Source organism: Bos javanicus, chromosome 19, assembly GCF_032452875.1.
Source record: "Bos javanicus breed banteng chromosome 19, ARS-OSU_banteng_1.0, whole genome shotgun sequence".
Taxonomy (NCBI): Eukaryota; Metazoa; Chordata; class Mammalia; order Artiodactyla; family Bovidae; genus Bos; species Bos javanicus.
This window is the reverse complement of record NC_083886.1, coordinates 46,162,905-46,181,438: the sequence shown is the minus strand read 5'-3', so window position 1 is coordinate 46,181,438 and position 18,534 is coordinate 46,162,905. Positions and strand designations below refer to the sequence as shown.

At 44.5% G+C, this 18,534-nt stretch overlaps 1 protein-coding gene across 1 annotated transcript in view; it reads right to left on the bottom strand.

The window, feature by feature from the left end:
- Positions 1-17,260, bottom strand: part of NMT1 (N-myristoyltransferase 1) — a 34,215-nt gene extending 16,955 nt beyond the window's left edge. Inside the window, exons 1-3 of the mRNA XM_061392137.1 lie at positions 16,582-17,260; positions 5,186-5,294; positions 2,454-2,598 (exon numbers count right to left, since the gene is read on the bottom strand). Coding sequence (XP_061248121.1) covers positions 2,454-2,598; positions 5,186-5,294; positions 16,582-16,712 — 385 coding nt within the window. The 5' untranslated portion in view covers positions 16,713-17,260. The remainder of the gene's footprint in view (positions 1-2,453; positions 2,599-5,185; positions 5,295-16,581) is intronic.
- Between the last annotated feature and the right edge of the window lie 1,274 nt (positions 17,261-18,534).

Sequence of the window (18,534 nt, the reverse complement as noted above, 5' to 3'; positions counted from 1 at the left end):
CAAGAAGCTATAAATGACACCACCCAAAGGACACTCAGAAGCAGAACTAGGGTGACACCTCAGCCACGTGGACCACCCGATGCCTGTGATGCAGTACTTTCTATCGGCTAACTCAGACACAGAGGAGGAATCCTTTATTTGGACTTGACTGACCTGAAAGGCAGACTGGCCAGACACTCGCAGTGATCCCTCTTCCAAAAAGTCCCACACTCCATGCTGCCACAGGCATGGGGTGAGGAAACAAAACTGAGCCAGGACTTCCCTGGCGGTCCAGTGGCTAGGACTCACACTCCCCGTGTAGGGGGCCGGCGTTCAGTCCCTGGTTGGGGAGCTGGATCCCATATCCCACCACGAAGGTCAGAGATCATGCATGCCTCAGCTAAGACCCAATGCAGCCAAATAAATAAATAAATAGTAAAAAAAAAAAAAAACTGAGCCTCATTTCCCCTTTCCGAGATCATCCAGGTCCCGGTGAGTACTGTGGCTTTTTCATAAGCTTTCTGAGAATAAAACTGGAGCGCCCTCTAATTTACAGGTGGAGAAACTTTGGCAAACAACAAAGAGCAAATGAGCTGAAGCAAGAGAGAAGCGAACTCCATTATGCTAACCTGCCTCCTGACCAGGTGCCATGTCTGTGAAGAATGAAGTCACCCGTTTGCAAATTCTTAATGAAAAATCAAATCAAACCAAAACTCCATCTGAACACAGCAAAGGTGGAGGCTTCCCTGTTAGTCCAGTGGCTAAGACTCCACGCTCCCAGTGCAGGGGTCCCAGGTTTGATCCTTGGTTGGGGAATTAAGATCCCACATGAGGCAACTCAGGAGAGTTCAAACACCGGAACTAAAGATCCCACATGCCACAACTAAGACCCAGACCAGTCAAATAAACAAACAGATAAATAATAAATATTAAAAAAAACCCCACAAAACCCAGTAAAGATGCATGTCAGCTTCCTCTGAATGTCTCTCTATGTAATCCACTTAGAGGTGGAGCATGTAGCTCTTGATTCTTCCTGGGGGAGTGGTCACTGGGACCCGTTACTAGTAATGCCCGACTAACAGCATTTATTGTTCGGTCGCTCAGTTGCGTCTGACTCTGTGACCCCATGGACTGTAGCATGCCAGGCATCCCTGTCCTTCACTATCTCCCAGAGTTTGCTCAGATTCATGTCCATGTGATCCAAAGCCTTGCTGGAGGGCTTAGCCAGTGGCCTGGAACCTGGATGGCCTGGGCAGCCCGACAGACCTGGTGGATGGGTCAGGGCAGGGTTCTAGTCAATAGACTTCAATAGAACAGTGCCTGCTGCCCGTTCACCACCCATAACGACCTGGGCACTGCTTTGCTCTCCACCCCATAGGGACACATCTCAGCCTGTTTCTGGACTGTGACTAAGCTGCCTGCAAACCATGTGCTTCAGAGCAGAGCTTCTCAAACTTTCAAAGTGGACGCAAAGCCCCTGCAGGTTCTGATTCTGCAGGCCCGGGGCTTGAGCGTCTGCGTGTCTACCAGCTGTTCAGCAATGCCCGCCCACCCTGCTGTTTGGAGGGGCACGCTCTGGAGTAGACGACTCTCCTTGGGCACAGATGCCCCCTCCCCTTACCAGCCTTCCGCTGTGCCCTTGGCCCTCCTCCCCACCACACACAGTCAGCTCTCACCGTGTCTTAACACGGACAGCCTGAAGGTCACCTACGTTTGTGGTTCACACATACTTTTTTTTTTTTAACATACCTACTTTTCCAGTCACACAGAAAATAGAAATTGGGCTACCGATGGGTCCAGAATCATGACGCAACCACTACAGAAACTTCCTGGCAATAATGCCATCTGCAGTCACCATGGAGGCGAGCTGTGGCTGGGTGTCAGCAGGCATCTCTAACCTGCTACAACCAGTCCCTTCTGGAATGCACTTATTTTCTGCCCGTCCCACCCTTCTGAGAGTTCATCATAGCTTTTTGAAGAGGTGCCAACCAAACCTGTATATAGTAGTCCAGGTGTTAAGCCATAACCGTTAATCAAAATGTCAAGTCATTTTGCATTCAGTCAGCACAGCACACACTGTCTGAAAGGCAAGGGAGGAGGTGGGGGACTGGCCCATTCTGGATTAAACACCTGCCCAGATATACAAGACAGTCTCTATAAAATCTGTGTGAAGCAATACATACATGGGCGCACATCCCCACTCATCATGTGCCAAGGCAGTCTTTCTTTGCAGATTTATACTGGATGATGATGGACTAAAAGGACCATTGTTTATCCTCCATATGGGCTACTGTGAAATGATAAAGTCCCTGAACAACAGTCTTTTCTGAATCGCACTGTAAAGACTACCCTCTAAAAATGGCCACCAAGGAACAATAGGACTCTCTTGTCCTTCCCCACAAATCCCGAGTGGAACCCTTAGCGTGGCTCAGGCGCTCCCGTGCCCTCTCCTCGGGAAGAAGGCACATACATACCCAATTTGGGGACAGGCTGTGTGTCCCAGAACTGGTAGCTTCGTTTGCTAGCCTCTTCCATGGTTTTCGCAGGTCCCTGACCCACTGAAAAAAGTTCAATAGCCTTCTGTATTTCCTGGATCCTCTCTGCTGGCAAAGAGTTCATCTGAACAAGACAAAGTTGGGGAGAGAAAAGGCTCATTATGTTAATAAGCATTTTTGATTCATTCACGTTCAGGAGTTAAGGGAGTACAACTCAAAGAAGGGGTGTGGCTTCTCAGAGGTCAACTGCTGTAGGACAACTGGAAAGAGTGATTGATGATGAGCCGTGTGGTGGGTGGGTGCTTCCTACAGGGTTTCTCCTCTTCTTAGTCTTATGATGTTTGACGGCAAAACCTGGCTTAGTGTAAAATTTCAAACATGCGGCAATGTAAATACACACAGAAGGTAAAAACCCAACAGTCCTGTCCCTCAAATATAACCCTTGTCATCAGCAGTCTTAAATTTGGGAGGTGGGGTGGGAAAAGGAAAATATAATCTCAGACTTTTCTGCATACAAGTTCCAAACACACACACGATTTTCAAAAACTCAAATTGAATGGCAGAGTATTATTTTACTGACTGTTCTTCTTTAAATACTGAATCTTACAGGCCATTCCAGGGGGTCACGTGGACCTGCCCATTCAACAACTGATTCCCCTATGAGCACAGACCACAATGTATCTGGCCAACCTTCTCCCACTGGGCATTTGGTGATCCTGGTCTTCAGTTTTACAGACAGTGCTATAATGAACTTTCTTCTGCATCTATTTTTTGCTCACTGAATAGGTCCTTCTGCAGGATAAAGTTTAAGAAAGGAAGATTGCTGGATCAAAGGGGATGCACATTTGAGATTACATATATTATCAATTTACTCTTTAAGAAGAGAGTATCAATTAAGAAAACAATGAACAGTATATGAGAGTATGTTTCTCAAGACTCTCATCATTAGATTTACCAAATCTTAAACTCTGCTAATCTAGGGGGGGAAAATAGTTGCTTTAATTTTCATTGTAAGTTGAACCATCTTTACATATAAAAACCTTTTTCTTTGTGAATGGCCTGCTTATTTCATTAGTTTAAACTGACTTATGTAGTGCAAATAATCGCCCACTTTGTTATCTTTTGACTTTTTCAGAGAAGTTTGATAGTTGTCACTTTTTCTTTTATGGCTTCTGGATCTTATGTCCAGTTTCAGATTCTACAAATATCTTTAGGTTCCTCTAATACTTTACTACTTCCTTTTTTCATTTAAATTGTAAAGGAAAGGGAGACTATAAACCCATATATTTATATTGCTCATTCCTGGGAGGCAGAACTCTTAAGTGATTTTCATTTTGTTCCTGTTGCTAGGTTTTTCCCTACACTCCTTATAACGTATGGCATCATTCTCATAAAGAGAAAAACAGAAGGGCTATGTAAACGGTGTTTTGCTGGGATTTTCTCATTTTGAAGTGAACCAGTTTGATAAAGGTTTGAGTTCAAACCCCCACCATCCAAACACCCACTCCCAGAGAAAGAAACAAACAAGAATCCCTGAAACAGAAGTAGGGCTTGGGCTTGGATTCCTGACTGAAAGACCTGGGTAAACCACTTCCTCACATCTTTAAAATGGGAAGACAACCACCTACCTTGTAGAGAAGTTGAAGGCACCTCGTTAATTTAAACGATGTGCCTGGCAAGAACCTAGCTAGCCAACATTGTAGTCAACAATGGTGACTTCTTTTTTTTCATAGTGGGTTTGGTATTGAAAATATTAAAAAAACTGCTTGAAGCTGTATTTCAATAAGGTAGAAGATTTGAGGTGGAGTATAACTTTTGAGGCATAAAGCAAAGGTGGGTATACTGATGAGACTAGATTTTTTGTGAGGCTTGTAAACTGAAGTTAATACTAAAAGGAATTATGGATCTGTTTTGAGCTTCCTCCAGGGCCTGGTTTGAAGAGGATAGCACTTATCTGAAATAAAAGGTTTTCTTTTCTTTTTAAGAAACGTTAATCTTTATTTCTTTATTTAAGGTCTTAAGACCAGACTGTGTGTGGCATATGGGATCTTAGTTCCTGACCAGGGATCAAACCTCCTGCATTAGGAGCTCAGAGTCTTAACCATTGGACCACCAGGGAAAACCTAAAAGGTTTTCTTTTCTTAATGTTATTTTATTTACAAAACAAAACAATCTTTACCCACACTTCTGTGTTTCGTGTCCGCATGTCAGCCTTAGACATAAGCTTTAGGCCAGTGGTTCTCACCTATGGAACTCAGAAATGGGCTCTGTGGGGGTCTTAGTTCTCAGTACTGTGACTATGGCATCAAGAGAATGCTTGAGAAACATAAAGGTCTGCCTTAAAAGGAACAGACCTTCATTTTCATAGTGGTGGGGACTGAAAAGGCCAGGAACCACTACTCTAGGCCGCAGGGGCTGTCATAAGGGAATTACTCTCCAGCACCTAGCACAGCACCACCTGCAGCTGTGCACCTGTAAATTCTGAGGGGGCGCTATGCTCGGGGGTCAATGTCGCATCTGCTGTGCCTCTCAGGGTAGGACAGCAGCTTCATCACCTAGGTCTAGGGCAGCAGGGGGAGCCTACCCCTCCATCTTGAAGTAATACCAGTGGAGACTGGCAATCTATTACATTGTTCCCATGCATTTATCCCAACGCACTCTCTTCTGAAAGAGCAACTCTCAGGCCCAAGAAAACAGAGCCTCCTTGTTACCTTCACAGGCTGATCCTGGGCTGAATCTGTCTCGCTGCCTTTCTCTTTCTTCTTTTTTTGTTTCTTTTTCTTCTTTTTGGCTCCAGTGTCATTGGCTGGACTCAAACCACTGTAAGACAAAGTAAATACTGATGCAGGCTTTTTAAAAAATCATCTGTTTTGAGCTGCACTGACAAAGAGCTTTCTGTGGAACCAGACCTTTCTTAATCAAGCCTGTGGGCTTCAGAAGCAGACCAGAGAATCCAGGCCCCAGAAGGGGCATTTGGAGAATGCCAACGGACACAGCTCTCCTCTCCACTCCCAGCAAGGAGGGAGAGTGCCCAGGGAGGGAGCCATGTGCAAGGAACAGCCTATTTGTTTGAAAGGACTTCTTCTGTTCTTGCTTCTATTTTATGTGGTTTATTTTCTTTAGTTTTTGGCTGCGCCAATTGGCTTGAAGGATCCTAGCTCCGTGACCAAGAATGGAACCTGGGCCCTCAGCAGTGAGACAGTGTACTCCTGACTCCTGGACCACCGGGGAATTCCAGTGGTTCCTTTCCTTTAGATTGCCAGGGTGCTCGCATCAGAGGTAAATGTAATTATTAACAGGGCATTCACGTTACCAACTCTTCCTTAGAGTCCAAAATTTAAAGGGATGACAGCCCAAAGTGATCTTTTGGAAACTCTTCCTCGCTTCCACTTCCCCCATCCCACTGCACTGGGTTCTCTGAGCTGCCCCAGCTGAACCTAAGATACAAGGCGGCTCTGGAAGGGAGGAAGGAGCAAGGAAAAGGGTAGCTTAATGTTGCTGTGATCTGTGTCTAAAATAGTCAAGCGATCATGAGAAATGCCTAAATCAGGCCTGTAGGATAGAGGACAACTGTCAGCCGGCAAAACCCAGCGCTAGGAATCTTGGGAAAACATCAACAATGAACACCCAGCCAGCCCTGCTCAGAAGAGATTCACAGGCAACATGTGTGCGTGTGAACCACAGCAACGGGGATTTCCTCCTGCTGCTTTCCTTCTGCATGACTCACCCAATGAAGGAAGCAAAAACAACTTCTTAGCCATATTTAATCGTTTTCTACAGGCTTTTAAAAAATTGTTCTCTGTATCCTCTCTCCACACTTCTACTGAGACACAAATCACATATTACACTGTGTTTTGCTAACATTTTTTTCATTTATTCGCTCCCAAATGCTTTCTCCCAATTCTTGTTGAGTTTCGGATATTAGTTTTGATTCTGGGTTTCCTTCATTTTACTGATGAATTTTAAGGTTCACTTTGAAGCCTGCTTTTCCTAATCACCATCAAAGTTAAGTTCCTGCCATGTTTTCAGTGATTTTGGCATTGTCAGACTGGGAGTAATGCCGGACTCTCACGCTGCCATTCTCTCTGGAAATGTTCCATTAAATAAGGTAAAAAAAAGGCCTTCTCTGGTGGCTCAGTGGTAATGAGTCCACCTGCCAATGCAAGAGAGACAGATTCAATCCCTGGTCCAGGAAGATCCCACATGCCTTGGAGCAACAAAGCCCGTGCACCACAACTACTGAGCCTGTGCTCTGGAGTCTCAGGAGCCACAACTATTGAGCCCACCTGCTGCAAACACTGAAGTCCCGGTACTCTAGAGCCCGTGCTCTGCAACAAGAGAAGTCACTGCAATGAGAAGCCGGCACACCATGTCTATAGAGCAAGCCCCCGCTTGCTAGAGAAAAGTCCGAACAGCAACGAAGACCCAGCACAGCCAAAAAAAAGAATTTTTTTTTTTTCAAGAAAGTCAAAATTAGGAGTCCAATCAAAGGGTACAGTAAACCCTAATCTGCAGATCAGCTAAGTGCAGGGTATTGTTTTTGCTGTATAGGCTAGATAACCAATTTTCAAAGAATTAAAATAGTATAAAATACATTTTACATACCATTGTGGTAAGTACTATTTAAGCTTTATTTTATAATTCAGAAAGGCTTCATGGTCTTAAAGTGCCTGCAAGTTGTTATGAATATTAACTCTCATCTCCTAGTATGTGAGGTAGGGAGCAGGCAATGTGCTGCCATTTCCTGTTGCAGAATGTCTTCAGATTACTGTCTTCCTTGTCCTGGCTGGCGGACAAGGCAATGGCACCCCACTCCAGTACTCTTGCCTGGAAAATCCCATGGGTGGAGGAGCCTGGTGGGCTGCAGTCCATGGGGTCGCAAAGAGTCGGACACGACTGAGCGACTTCACTTTCACTTTTCACTTTCATGCATTGGAGAAAGAAATGGCAACCCACTCCAGTGTTCTTGCCTGGAGAATCCCAAGGATGGCGGAGCCTGGCGGGCTGCCATCTATGGGGTCGCACAGAGTGAGACATGACTGAAGCAACTTAGCAGCAGCAGCAGCAGTCCTGGCTGGAAGCACTCCCATCCACACTTCATGACCTTACACTTGGACTAAAGGAATCCCCAGCCTTTCCTGGATCTCCTTGACTCACAACTGCTCTGCCTTATCCTAAACTCTGCATGGCAGTGGGACTCGCCAATGTGAAAATGGCTTTCCACGTGCCCCTCCCATGCTTGAAAGTCTACGGTGACGGCAGCTTCTAACTCTAGAAGGTATCTGACCCAGCTTTCCCCTTGGCCCCTCACATTCAGTCCCCATCTAGCTCATCCACCCTCACCACCCCTGCTCTGGAGTAAGTGTGCCTGCACCCATGGGGCCAGGCCTCTCATCAGGCCCCTGGTGCAGAAAGACTGAAATCAGAGAGATCACGTCAAGGCTGGAGGTTACTTTACTCCCAGCATAAGGTCATGAAGTGCAGATGCAAATGCACTTCCTAGGTATCATATCAGTGGGACCCAGAAGGCACAACACAGAAGGAAAACCGATAACACTGAGGGCGGAATAAGGCAAACTCCCTAAAACTAGAAGCTCAGCAGAACCCCCAAGGCCATGGCAAAGAACAGGAACTTTGAAGCCATTTATAAACTGAAGATAAAAGTTTTTCTCTTATTATCTCAACTTTGATATCTTGCACAGGCCTGTTTGCAGTCTATGATAACTCTACTGTGGTTTGCTGATTCCAGAGACATTCTCACTTCAGTCTCAGGATTATAAGGTTTAAAAGCTGGTTGATGGCAGGAGACAAAGCAGGGTTCCATTGCTGATACAGTTTATAAGTCCCTACTCATTTCAGCTTATGGGAGGAATTCTCTGGTCCCTGTAAGTGAATTACAGTAAGAATTGTTTTTTATGGGAAAAAAGCATCAAAAAGGTTAAAGTGAAGAACTGCTGCATATTAACCAGCTGGACACTTACTAAACACAATTTCACATAAGGAAAATAGAAGAAATTACTTCCTCCAACTGTAGACATCTTTTCATGTGGGCGAAATCCCTAAAAAGTTCCCTTCCTGCCTTTGTTCTTGCGGTTCAGTGGAAGCAGCCATCTCTTCACAGACCCCATTTCTGAGGAAGGACCTTGGGCTGAACTCTCGTTCTGTTTTATGCGTTACTAATACAAGTGTCTGGCAAACTCCAAGACCTAAACTCAGATTGGAGAGCTCATTTCATTTTCCTTGTATTGGCTTGAATCTGCACATGTAGTTACTGAGCAACGATCCTGTCTCAACCTGTACATGAAGAACACGGAGAGGAGACGCTTGAAGAACAAAGGGAAGTTTCAAAGAAAAGTCAGTCACTGAGCGACCAGGTACTGAGCCACCTTCATAAGAACATCATGAGCTCATCACGGTCTCTCAGTTAACAAGTCAAACAGGAAGACAAATGACTCAGAGAAGAGACTTCCAAGGAGCCCAGGAGGGTTAGCTTTCTAGGTGATTATAATAACTTTAATTATCCGTAAGAAACCAAACCAAGCTCAGAGGCCTTGAGAGTAGGTCTTAGGAAATATTAAGGGTAGCTTCTTAGGAAGCCAACACCATTTCACAGAAGGATGGGCTCAATTCGGATTTAGGAAGAACGAAACCAAAGGACCCCATGGAAGCAAGGCTGGTCCTCCTCAAAAGAATTTGGCTTCATTTTTAAAGGGACCTGAGTCCATCCCCACTGGGTGGGTATCCCTGGGCATGCTGGGACTCTGCAAATGAAAACAAAAAATCTCTCAGAGATCTTACTAAACCTGTCAGTCACCCTAACATACTTCAAAGGGATGGGCCAGTGCCTTGGAATATGGCAAATCAAAGTCTACCTTTGGTTCATTTGGTTCCAAAATAATAAGCAGAGAATTAGTGAAACTTGCCAGCTCTTTTTTTTTTTTTTGGAGAAGGGGCTGTTTGCCTGCAATGGAAAAGGAGACAAGAATTCACATAAAAATTTTGGAATGTACATTCTAAAGTAAAGCTGACCAACTCATTAACGACCAACCTAGCAAGTATGGGATGAATGAACAGAATGACAAAACTAGGAACAAGGAAGAAAAGCGATCATGAAATGTCATTTTTAAAGGAAGGTCAAAATATTCTAAGTTCAAACAAGTAAGAAATCCTATGGATGCTCTGGAAGAAAGTCAGGGCTGGGGGAGGAGATGGAAAAGGAACCTCAGTACTTATTTCTAGAAGCAGAACACAGCATCAGAGTGTGAGCGTGGTGGGAGGGAAGGGCAAGCTGACAAGAACAGCAATGAAGCTCTAAACAGGAGCAGGGTGGGTCCACGACTTGGGCCTCCTCTTAATCCTGCTGATGCCAAAGTCCACTCAAAGGCGCGGGGCTGTGGGACAGAAAGCTGTTATCATGGAAGCTAAACCACCGGGGCTGGAAGGAGCTCTCAGGGCCATCTGGCTTAACCTGTTGTTTACAGAAGAGGAAACCAAGGCCCAGGGACGTGAGGCATCAACGAACTGACTGGAACCCAGGGACAAGTCACCAATCTAAGGACCTGGCTCACTCCACTCCCAAACACTAAAGTCTCATTCCCTGTGAGAATTTCTCTGAGAACCTTCAAAAGCCCTAAAACAAATTTCTGTGTGACAGATGAGCAGATACTAAAGGCAAGGAGAGTGAGCAGCGTTTTACCCAGGAAGCCTCCCCTGGATACTCCAGCTCGCGTGCTCCTTGAGGCCTGTCTCTTTTATGGTTATGATCTCCCGTACAATTTAATACTTTACATATAATAATGGGTTGCTGCCTGGCTTCCTAATGAGATAAAAAAAATTTTCCTGAGTCTAGGGACCCCATCTTACACAGCTGTTTCTCACAGCATCCCTAGTTATGCTGAGCACACAACTGAGAGTTCACCAAATACGTGCTTGACTGATGCTTTCCAGGCGTAATAGACCAAAATAAAACCCTGAGAAGCTACAGCCCAAAAGAGGGGCAACAAAACATCTTCAGCAATATTTCCAGAGGACAGCTGCGCCAATGTTCTAAGAGAGTGGTATCGATGCGGGGCTCTTTTGAGCCACTGTTTGAGATTTTAAATGATCAAATTTCTCATCCAATTTTCAACTCTCTTATTGTCTCCTCCCTCCTTAGGACCTGTTCTATTCCTACAAGTTAAAACAAAAAAGCTCCATTTTAACCATTTCCAATGGTTCCAATGTCTGAAACACAGACCATGGGTTTAGGTTTGATTATAGATCAAAAGAAAAAAAAAAAAAGAGTTCAGAAAAGGAAACTCACAACTTTCGGTTACCTGTTTTCCACCTCCTAGAAGTAGAATTAAGCTGGAAGTTAATTTTTTAGGCTCAAATTCAAAATCTCCGTAGAAACTTACTAAATAAATAACTAGCCTCCAAACATCCTTTTGATGCCACTTGTAGACATCAGGAAATTCTTCTGCAAGTCAATTTTTTTTTCTTTCTATTTTTTGGCCACACAGCAGCTTGCAGGACCTTAGTTCCCCTACCAGGGATTATACTCAGGGCCACAGCTGTGAAACCGCTGAGTCCTAACCACTGGACTCCCAGGAAACTCCCCTGCTGCAAATCAATTTACTCCTGAGGTGTGATTCACCAGAGAGCCTATTGGTCGCGTATCCAGAAGACCCAAACCCAGGTGAGCGCGGTGGTGTTCACAAGGGGCACAGGTGAGACCACGTGGTGCGGCTCAGCACAGCTGCCGATCCCTGAACTACTGAGGCTGCAGAATCACTTAATGCCATCCCCCGAACTTTGCAAGCTCCCACCGTCAGTCACTCACAAAAAACTGCCTTTGAGTCCTAAGAGATCGTAAAAATAAAAACTTTTTACTACTGCCATCAAGATGCCCAGGAGGCCTGTGAAAAGATCAGCAGGATGGGAAAGGATTACCAAAGATTGTTTTTACTGCCACTCTCTGCCCTCCCTGGGTTAGCCAGAGTTTTGGGGGTGAACCAGCCAATCCTGCCATGAAGGAAAGCTGCTTTTTTCAGGGGTCACAAGAGCCCTGATACATTAAGTAGTTCGAAATGGGAATGAGATGGAAATGTAAATTCTATATACTCTGGGTTGGTTTGGTGAGCTAGACTGTAACCTGGCAACTCCAAGGTCAAATCAGATGCAGTTCAGAGACCATTTTCAGTAATTTTCTGAGTAGGGACTCAATGCTGGCAGCAATTTCACACATTGGAATGAACTCTGAAAAAGATACCAGTCTATCAAGGACAATTTAAAGGAGCCAGCCACCTCCATCACCCACTGGTTCCCTAGTTTGGGAAAGTCCATGGGTTACTGAACACATTCAAAGACAGAAAGCACGCTGCTGCAGAGTCAGAGGAAGGAGTCAATGCAAGTAAGGAAAAGAAATCCAGCAAGTTCAGAATGGATCCTCCTGGGTGTCATAGGGAGAGGTGGATTGGCAAATCCCAAGCCTCATTACAAAAGCTAAATCAGTCTTTATTAGTTAAGTCTACACGAGATAATCCACGTAAAGGGCTTTAGCACAGGGTTCCGCACACAGTCACATTAGCAATAGACAACATTTATTGACCACTTAACAATAGTGAAGCCTCCTTAGCTATCTCTCTCAGATAGCAGCAGAGGAAAAAAAATCTGCAGCAAGTACTGACCCTGTTAAAGAATATTAGTTTTGTTTTTGCTTTGGTGCTCTTAACAGAAAACACCATACTTCATGGGCCTTACATGCAACTGTCACAAGAGTGCCTTGTCCTTGGGGAGCTGGAAGAGAGGCTTGTAGGGCAGAGATTTCAGACAAAAGGTTAGAGAGGAAGAGCTGAAGCAGCACCCTCCTAAAGTTACTGAAACTGTGGTCCCCAAATTTATGGACTCTGCAGGGAAAGGGTTAAGGGCAGACTTAGTAAAGCTGGGACATTTTAGAGTGAGCACATTAGTTAAACAATGTGAAAAATCAGCAAAACTGCTTTGCCAGGAGCAGCAGCCTCCCAGAAATAGGCTCTCATTTACTTTTCATTTCTTCTGCTTTCCAGTCTTTTCTCTTTGAAGCAGCTCTTGATTAGTTTCTTTTTAATTGCCACTTAATTGGGAAATAAAATTAGAACACTTATTTGATATCAGTGATGAGGCTTCTCTTTTCATTTCTGCTTTGATCTAGTTTTGAAGAACCAAAAGCTGAAGGGAGAAATTAAGAAAAAGGAACTAAAAAGATTTCTTTCTTCTAAGGACCAGATACAGCTATAAGCCATCAAATAAATGTGGAAAGAGCCACTCTTGGAAAAGCTGAAGAATAAAACAGAAGCAAGTAAGGATAGCTTTATGGAATTCCATTCAAAAAGACCTTTCTTCTCTCTTAAGTTTCTTCATAAGGAATAATATCGCATCATCAGGAAGAAAAACTTTTAAGAACCTATTTTAACCTGTCCCCATGGAGTAAGAGAACAGAATGGGAAACAGACATCCCTGATCAAAGTCTTGACCAATGACTTCTCAGCATCTCAGTGGTATTAACAACATTGCAAAATAAATTCCAACAGAATGTTAACAGCAAAACAGTGTAAAAATTCTCTCCCATTCCAAAGCATCCAAAAAACGTTATCTCACTATGAACATCTACTGCCAGCTGATAAGGTTTATTCTTCAGCGATAAATCTCTCACTAAAAACAAGCAAGCAAATTAAATCCTATAGATGAATCATGATGTAGTATAAAGATTATTTTAGCCTGACTCTCCACTCAATTAACTGCTCAAGGTAACTTATGCCAGGTAACTGGGGAGGCTGGGCTGGGGGGAATGCTACCCTCCTTTCTTTCCTCAGTTGAGTGATTTTTTAAAAAACTGTAGAGATACACACACACTCATATGCACACATCTATACTATAGATGTATGCTTGTGAACATGTGTGTGCTTTTATGTATACATGAAACTTATACCCACCAAATGTTTAATTCTGGAAGAAAAAAACTCAGGACTAGAAAAATCAAGAACTAAAATACATAAAGGGACGTAAGAACCAGCACCAATGCACTTCCTATTGTTCCAGTGCATGAACGCAGCTCATTTCATCAGTGTAAAGCACTGAGCCCATCTTGAGCCCATCCTGAAAGAAAGGCCCAAGGAACAAGGGTTTGTTTTGAACTATCATTAACTTTTACTGCGGTGGAGCAGGCGATGGCACCCCACTCCAGTACTCTTGCCTGGAAAATCCCATGGACTGAGGAGCCTGGTAAGCTGCAGTCCATGGGGTCTCGAAGAGTCGGACAAGACTGAGCAACTTCACTTTCACTTTAACTTTTATTGCATATTGTCTGTTAGAACTGTTAGCATCAAAAGGAGATATTTTGATTCTTCGACCACTTTGAACACATTTAAAATAATATTAAGTAAAGACAAGCAACATTTCAAGAAGCCAAAAAACCGTGGAAAACTTCCCTGACAAAACTGTTGGATCCTTGATTTCTGTGGGTATTCCACAGTAACTATAGGAGAAGGCAATGGCACCCCACTGCAGTACTCTTGCCTGGAAAATCCCATGGGCAGAGGAGCCTGGTAGGCTGCAGTCCATGGGGTCCCTAAGAGTCGGACACGACTGAGCGACTTCACTTTCACTTTTCGCTTTCATGCATTGGAGAAGGAAATGGCAACCCACTCCAGTGTTCTTGCCTGGAGAATCCCAGGGACGGGGGAGCCTGGTGGGCTGCCGTCTATGGGGTCGCCCAGAGTCGGACATGACTGAAGTGACTTAGCAGCAGCAGCATAGTAAGGCTTATGAGACTTACTTGGGGAAAATTAAGTGTACATGTGAGAAAAATCTGATATCTTTCTCCTCAGTGAGGAGAAAGGAAGCTGCACTAACACTAGGCTACAAATTTTTAACATGTCATTCATTCATCCAGCAAATACTCATGAATACACACTGCTGCTGCTGCTAAGTCGCTTCAGTCGTGTCCGACTCTGTGTGACCCCATAGACGGCAGCACTAACTGCCAGCTATCTCAGACAGGATTCCTGTTCTGAAACTCTTCATGGTCAGGTAAGACAAGGACTGGATACAAATGTTACTTAACTACTGTCATGATAAAAGCTACAAAAAATACAGTATGTGATGGGGTAAGGGGGAGGGGGTTGGGGGGAAGACAGGGCAGATCTGAAGAAATAGAAGGGGGAAGGCTGCTTCAGATGTTACCTCATGTAGTCTCAACAACTGGAGGTTAAGTAACTTTCCCAAGGACACAGGACTATTAAGTGTCAAAACCAGGCTTTGAACACAGCTTTGAATGCTTCCAAAGTCTATGCTTTTCCCATTGTACTACATAGCTTCTCCCCAAAATCATTTCCTCTGACAATTAATGGAGAAAATGTCAAGTCTATTCAGATTCCAAGTGCCAGAACTAGACTCTGCCCTTCAGGCTGGGTCCTCTGTTTCTCACCTGGACCTCCAAGCTCACTCACACAGATCTCTAGATTTGGGATACTAATCAACTTAATTTGTTCACCTAGCCCATAACCATGCACTTCCAAAGAGTTTTTTAAGGTTACTACTTTGTTGTACTCTAAATAAAACACAGAACTTTTTGCCAAACAGTCCTGCAAAGTGATTCATAGATTATAGGCAACAAAACCAACTAACAAGCTACAGACACTGGTCAGGGCAACAGTTTAGCATTGAAAACTAAAAGCAACTACACACACAGCAAAGATGAAGTGGTACTTTCACTTCTGAAACGAATCTCGAATTTAACAATGCTCACATGTGGTTGGGGTCTCTATTCAGAAGGGCCACTTTCCCTCCTTCCTGTTCCTAGTTCCTCTTTTTCAGTTCTTCCTTTCTCAGGAATCTAGAGGTTTTTATTACATTAGATCTGTGTGCAAAAGAACACAGTCCTATAAAAACCAAATCTGACAAGCTTCCTTTTCCCCTACATCTTCTTGTGGTTTTAAAGCTATCTGAAGAACATAAAGCTAGATCTTTTAACCTAAGCATTCATCACAAGCCACTTATAAGCCATTTAAATAATCCTTTGTTCTCCTATCACCTCAAGGTAACAGAATCTCTCTTTAAAGTTTATCCAAAGACCTCAACCTTCCACTTTTACCTCCAGGGCTACCACCAACCGATTGATTCAGAAAAGGACAAGATGGCTACGAAAATCAGACCATCAAAGGCTCAGCCAAAGTTTTACATCCAAGAGTCTCTCATGACTTTCCGTTAGGAAACATACATATAGATAAGGAGAGTGAGCCTCTGCGCCAGCCACTGTAACAATGTGAGGAAAAAGAAATGATCGGGTGTGGCTTAAATTTGGAAGCTCAACACTCAAAACGTTTGACGCGCTCCTTCTACCCGAGGAATAGTTAATCGGAAGCAAGACCCTAAAGTACAGGAGACGAAGTATTAAACCACTTCCCAACTGTCCAAGGAAGCACCATCACTCAATTTCTTGAAGTTCGAAGCTACTTCGCAAAGTTAATAGAGCAAAGATACTGAAAGACCTAATTGTATATTGCTCGGGAAACTTATGGATCATTTGGAGCAGCGGACACCATATACATCAAAATATTATCATACAGTAATTACATAGGGTTTATAAGGTGAGTTTATATCTTGGGATTCTCTGGTAGTGATATTTTTACAACATAATTACGGTTGGTATAGCCTGATGAATTTCCTCCTTGAAGGTGAACTGCAGTGAAACGTTTTATTATTCGTTTACTGCTAATCACGTTGTTCACACACCACCACTGTAAGTAACATTCCTTTTGAACTGTACTGTTAGGTTGACCTGTGTTGTGCCATCGAAGGCCATCGTCCAACATGTTCTTTTCCCCGGAAGCGCATGAGCCACAAGACGGGAACATTACACAGAACTTTTATATAATAAAAGTATTGAATGTCTCTGGGCCTTAACAAACTGAGCACCCACCCCCGATAAATGACAAAGACAGCAACCAATCGCCAGACAGGATACCAACATCTCAGCCAATAGGAATGTGGGGGTAGGGCTACACTAAGCTCCCGGTGACTTCCCCGCACCCCAGAGACCCAGGTTGTGGCGGACTGGATGGGAATTGGACTCCGAGGATCTCATTACCCCCGGTTGTAGCTGTTGTCCTCCTCGTTCTCGCAATCGCTGCAGTGCTCATGGCCGTTTCCATTCCCTTCCATCATCTGCGGCAGCGGAGGTGCCGGCGGCTTCACTGCTGTATCACTCTCGTCCGCCATCTTGAGTTGCGAGAGCCGGCCTCCGCGCCTCGCTACATGGGGGGCTCCTATTGGACAAGGGGAACTTGCGCGATATTCTGGGTTTTGTAGTTTTTGTGGCGAAAGTAGCCGTAGCTAGGAGCAGGTTATTCCCGGGAAACCGGAACAAGATGGACTACAATACCCAGAAATCTAGAGAGGAGGCAGTCGTGGGTGGGGAGCCAGCACTATCCGGAAGTTCTGGGAGCTCGGCCGCGCGGGAGGAAAGAAGGGCCCGGGGTTGTCGAGGCCCACGCTCCGCCACCCGGGCGGTCGCTTCGCATGCTGGGAGTTGTAGTTCGATGCAGTTTAGGGTTTTGGGCGTGGGCTCCAAAATCCTAGATTTGACCTCTGCCGGCTCTGAGCCGTTATTGGCTGCCGTTAAGGACCGTTACCATTCTCAGCTAAGTAAGAGGCCTTGAGGCCTGCGGCTGCGACCCACTGGAAGCCCAAATGCATAGGATTTTCTTGGAGTGCCCTTCTGCAAGAAGCCAGGTTGGCTGGCTCCTGGCCGCCTTTACTCGCTCAGGATTCTGGGTGGCCCGTGGTCGTTGGTAGATCGAGGCCTCATGAAAGGCGGTGGATTGTGATGTGCGGAGCATTGGTCCTGACCAATGACATCTGACTGCTCTGTCAGGCCTTAGCCCTTCTTGGCCTGAAGCTTTTCCCCACACAGAGTCCCTTTCATTCTCCGCAGCAGCCCTCCACAATTACTCAATTACTTACTGTCATCTTCTCCACAAGTCTAGAAGGTGGGCACTACTCCCGTTTTTCACAGACAAGAAACTTGGACCCAAAACTGGTGGGTAAATTGGACAATCTAATAGCTAAGTGGCGGGGGTGGAGTGGGGGGGAGGCGAGAAGTATACGCATATGGATATGACTTAAACTCTTCCAAATTCTTTACCACTAAAGTCCCAATATCTCATACATCTACCCAAGTAAATCAGTTATTAGAAGGTAATTTTGACATCTTAAGCTATTTTTAGCCTTGACTGAATGCTCCAGTCCTTTGGGTCTCACCCCTGTGGTTGAGTAATCACACCGGAGTGTTGAGGCAGAGCCCAAAGACATGCTTACCATTCCTAGAGATTTTCCATTCAGCTTGGGTTATGTGGGTGTTGAGGGAAGGACAAGTTCTTATCAGAGAGCTGCATGAAATGATCCAGCCAAAAAGGGAAATGATCTTGCCTTTGGGATACTCTCAGAGTGGGAAGAGGAATAGAGTGAGAAGAAGTATTTCCCTTCTGACTCAGGGAAGCAAAACAAAAGAGAGCTAAATATAGTCAATGCTTGATCTTATACCAGTGGCAAGAGCAGAAGTGTTAATAATATTATCCGAAGTAGCAGGTAACCCACAATCATTTATATTTGACTTTGGAAGGCAAAGACTCCTGCTCAGCCTGAAAACTGTTACCCTTTCTTGTCTCTCTGGGGCCAAGACTGTGGTCAGCAGGATGCTTTATATGCAATGCAGGCAAAAGGAGGCGGTCAGAGAAGATAATAAAGCCTTACATGTGTTGATGGATTTAACTTTTCTAAGTATTTCAGTTATAATAGCTCATGTGACTTTGTGAAGGAGGCTTGAAGAAAACTGTGCTTGGAAAAATTTAAAAAAAAAAACAAAAAACAGCGATATTTAGTTGCAGACCTTGGACCAGAACTCATTTCTGGTATTCTAATTCCCAGCCCTGTATTTTCTTTTCCTACAGATTTGCGGAGGCTGAATGAAGGCTAATGAAATGGAGCTCATAAAGAGTGATTATGGAGGATGATGGTGCTGGTGTCTGGCCCCTTGCCATTC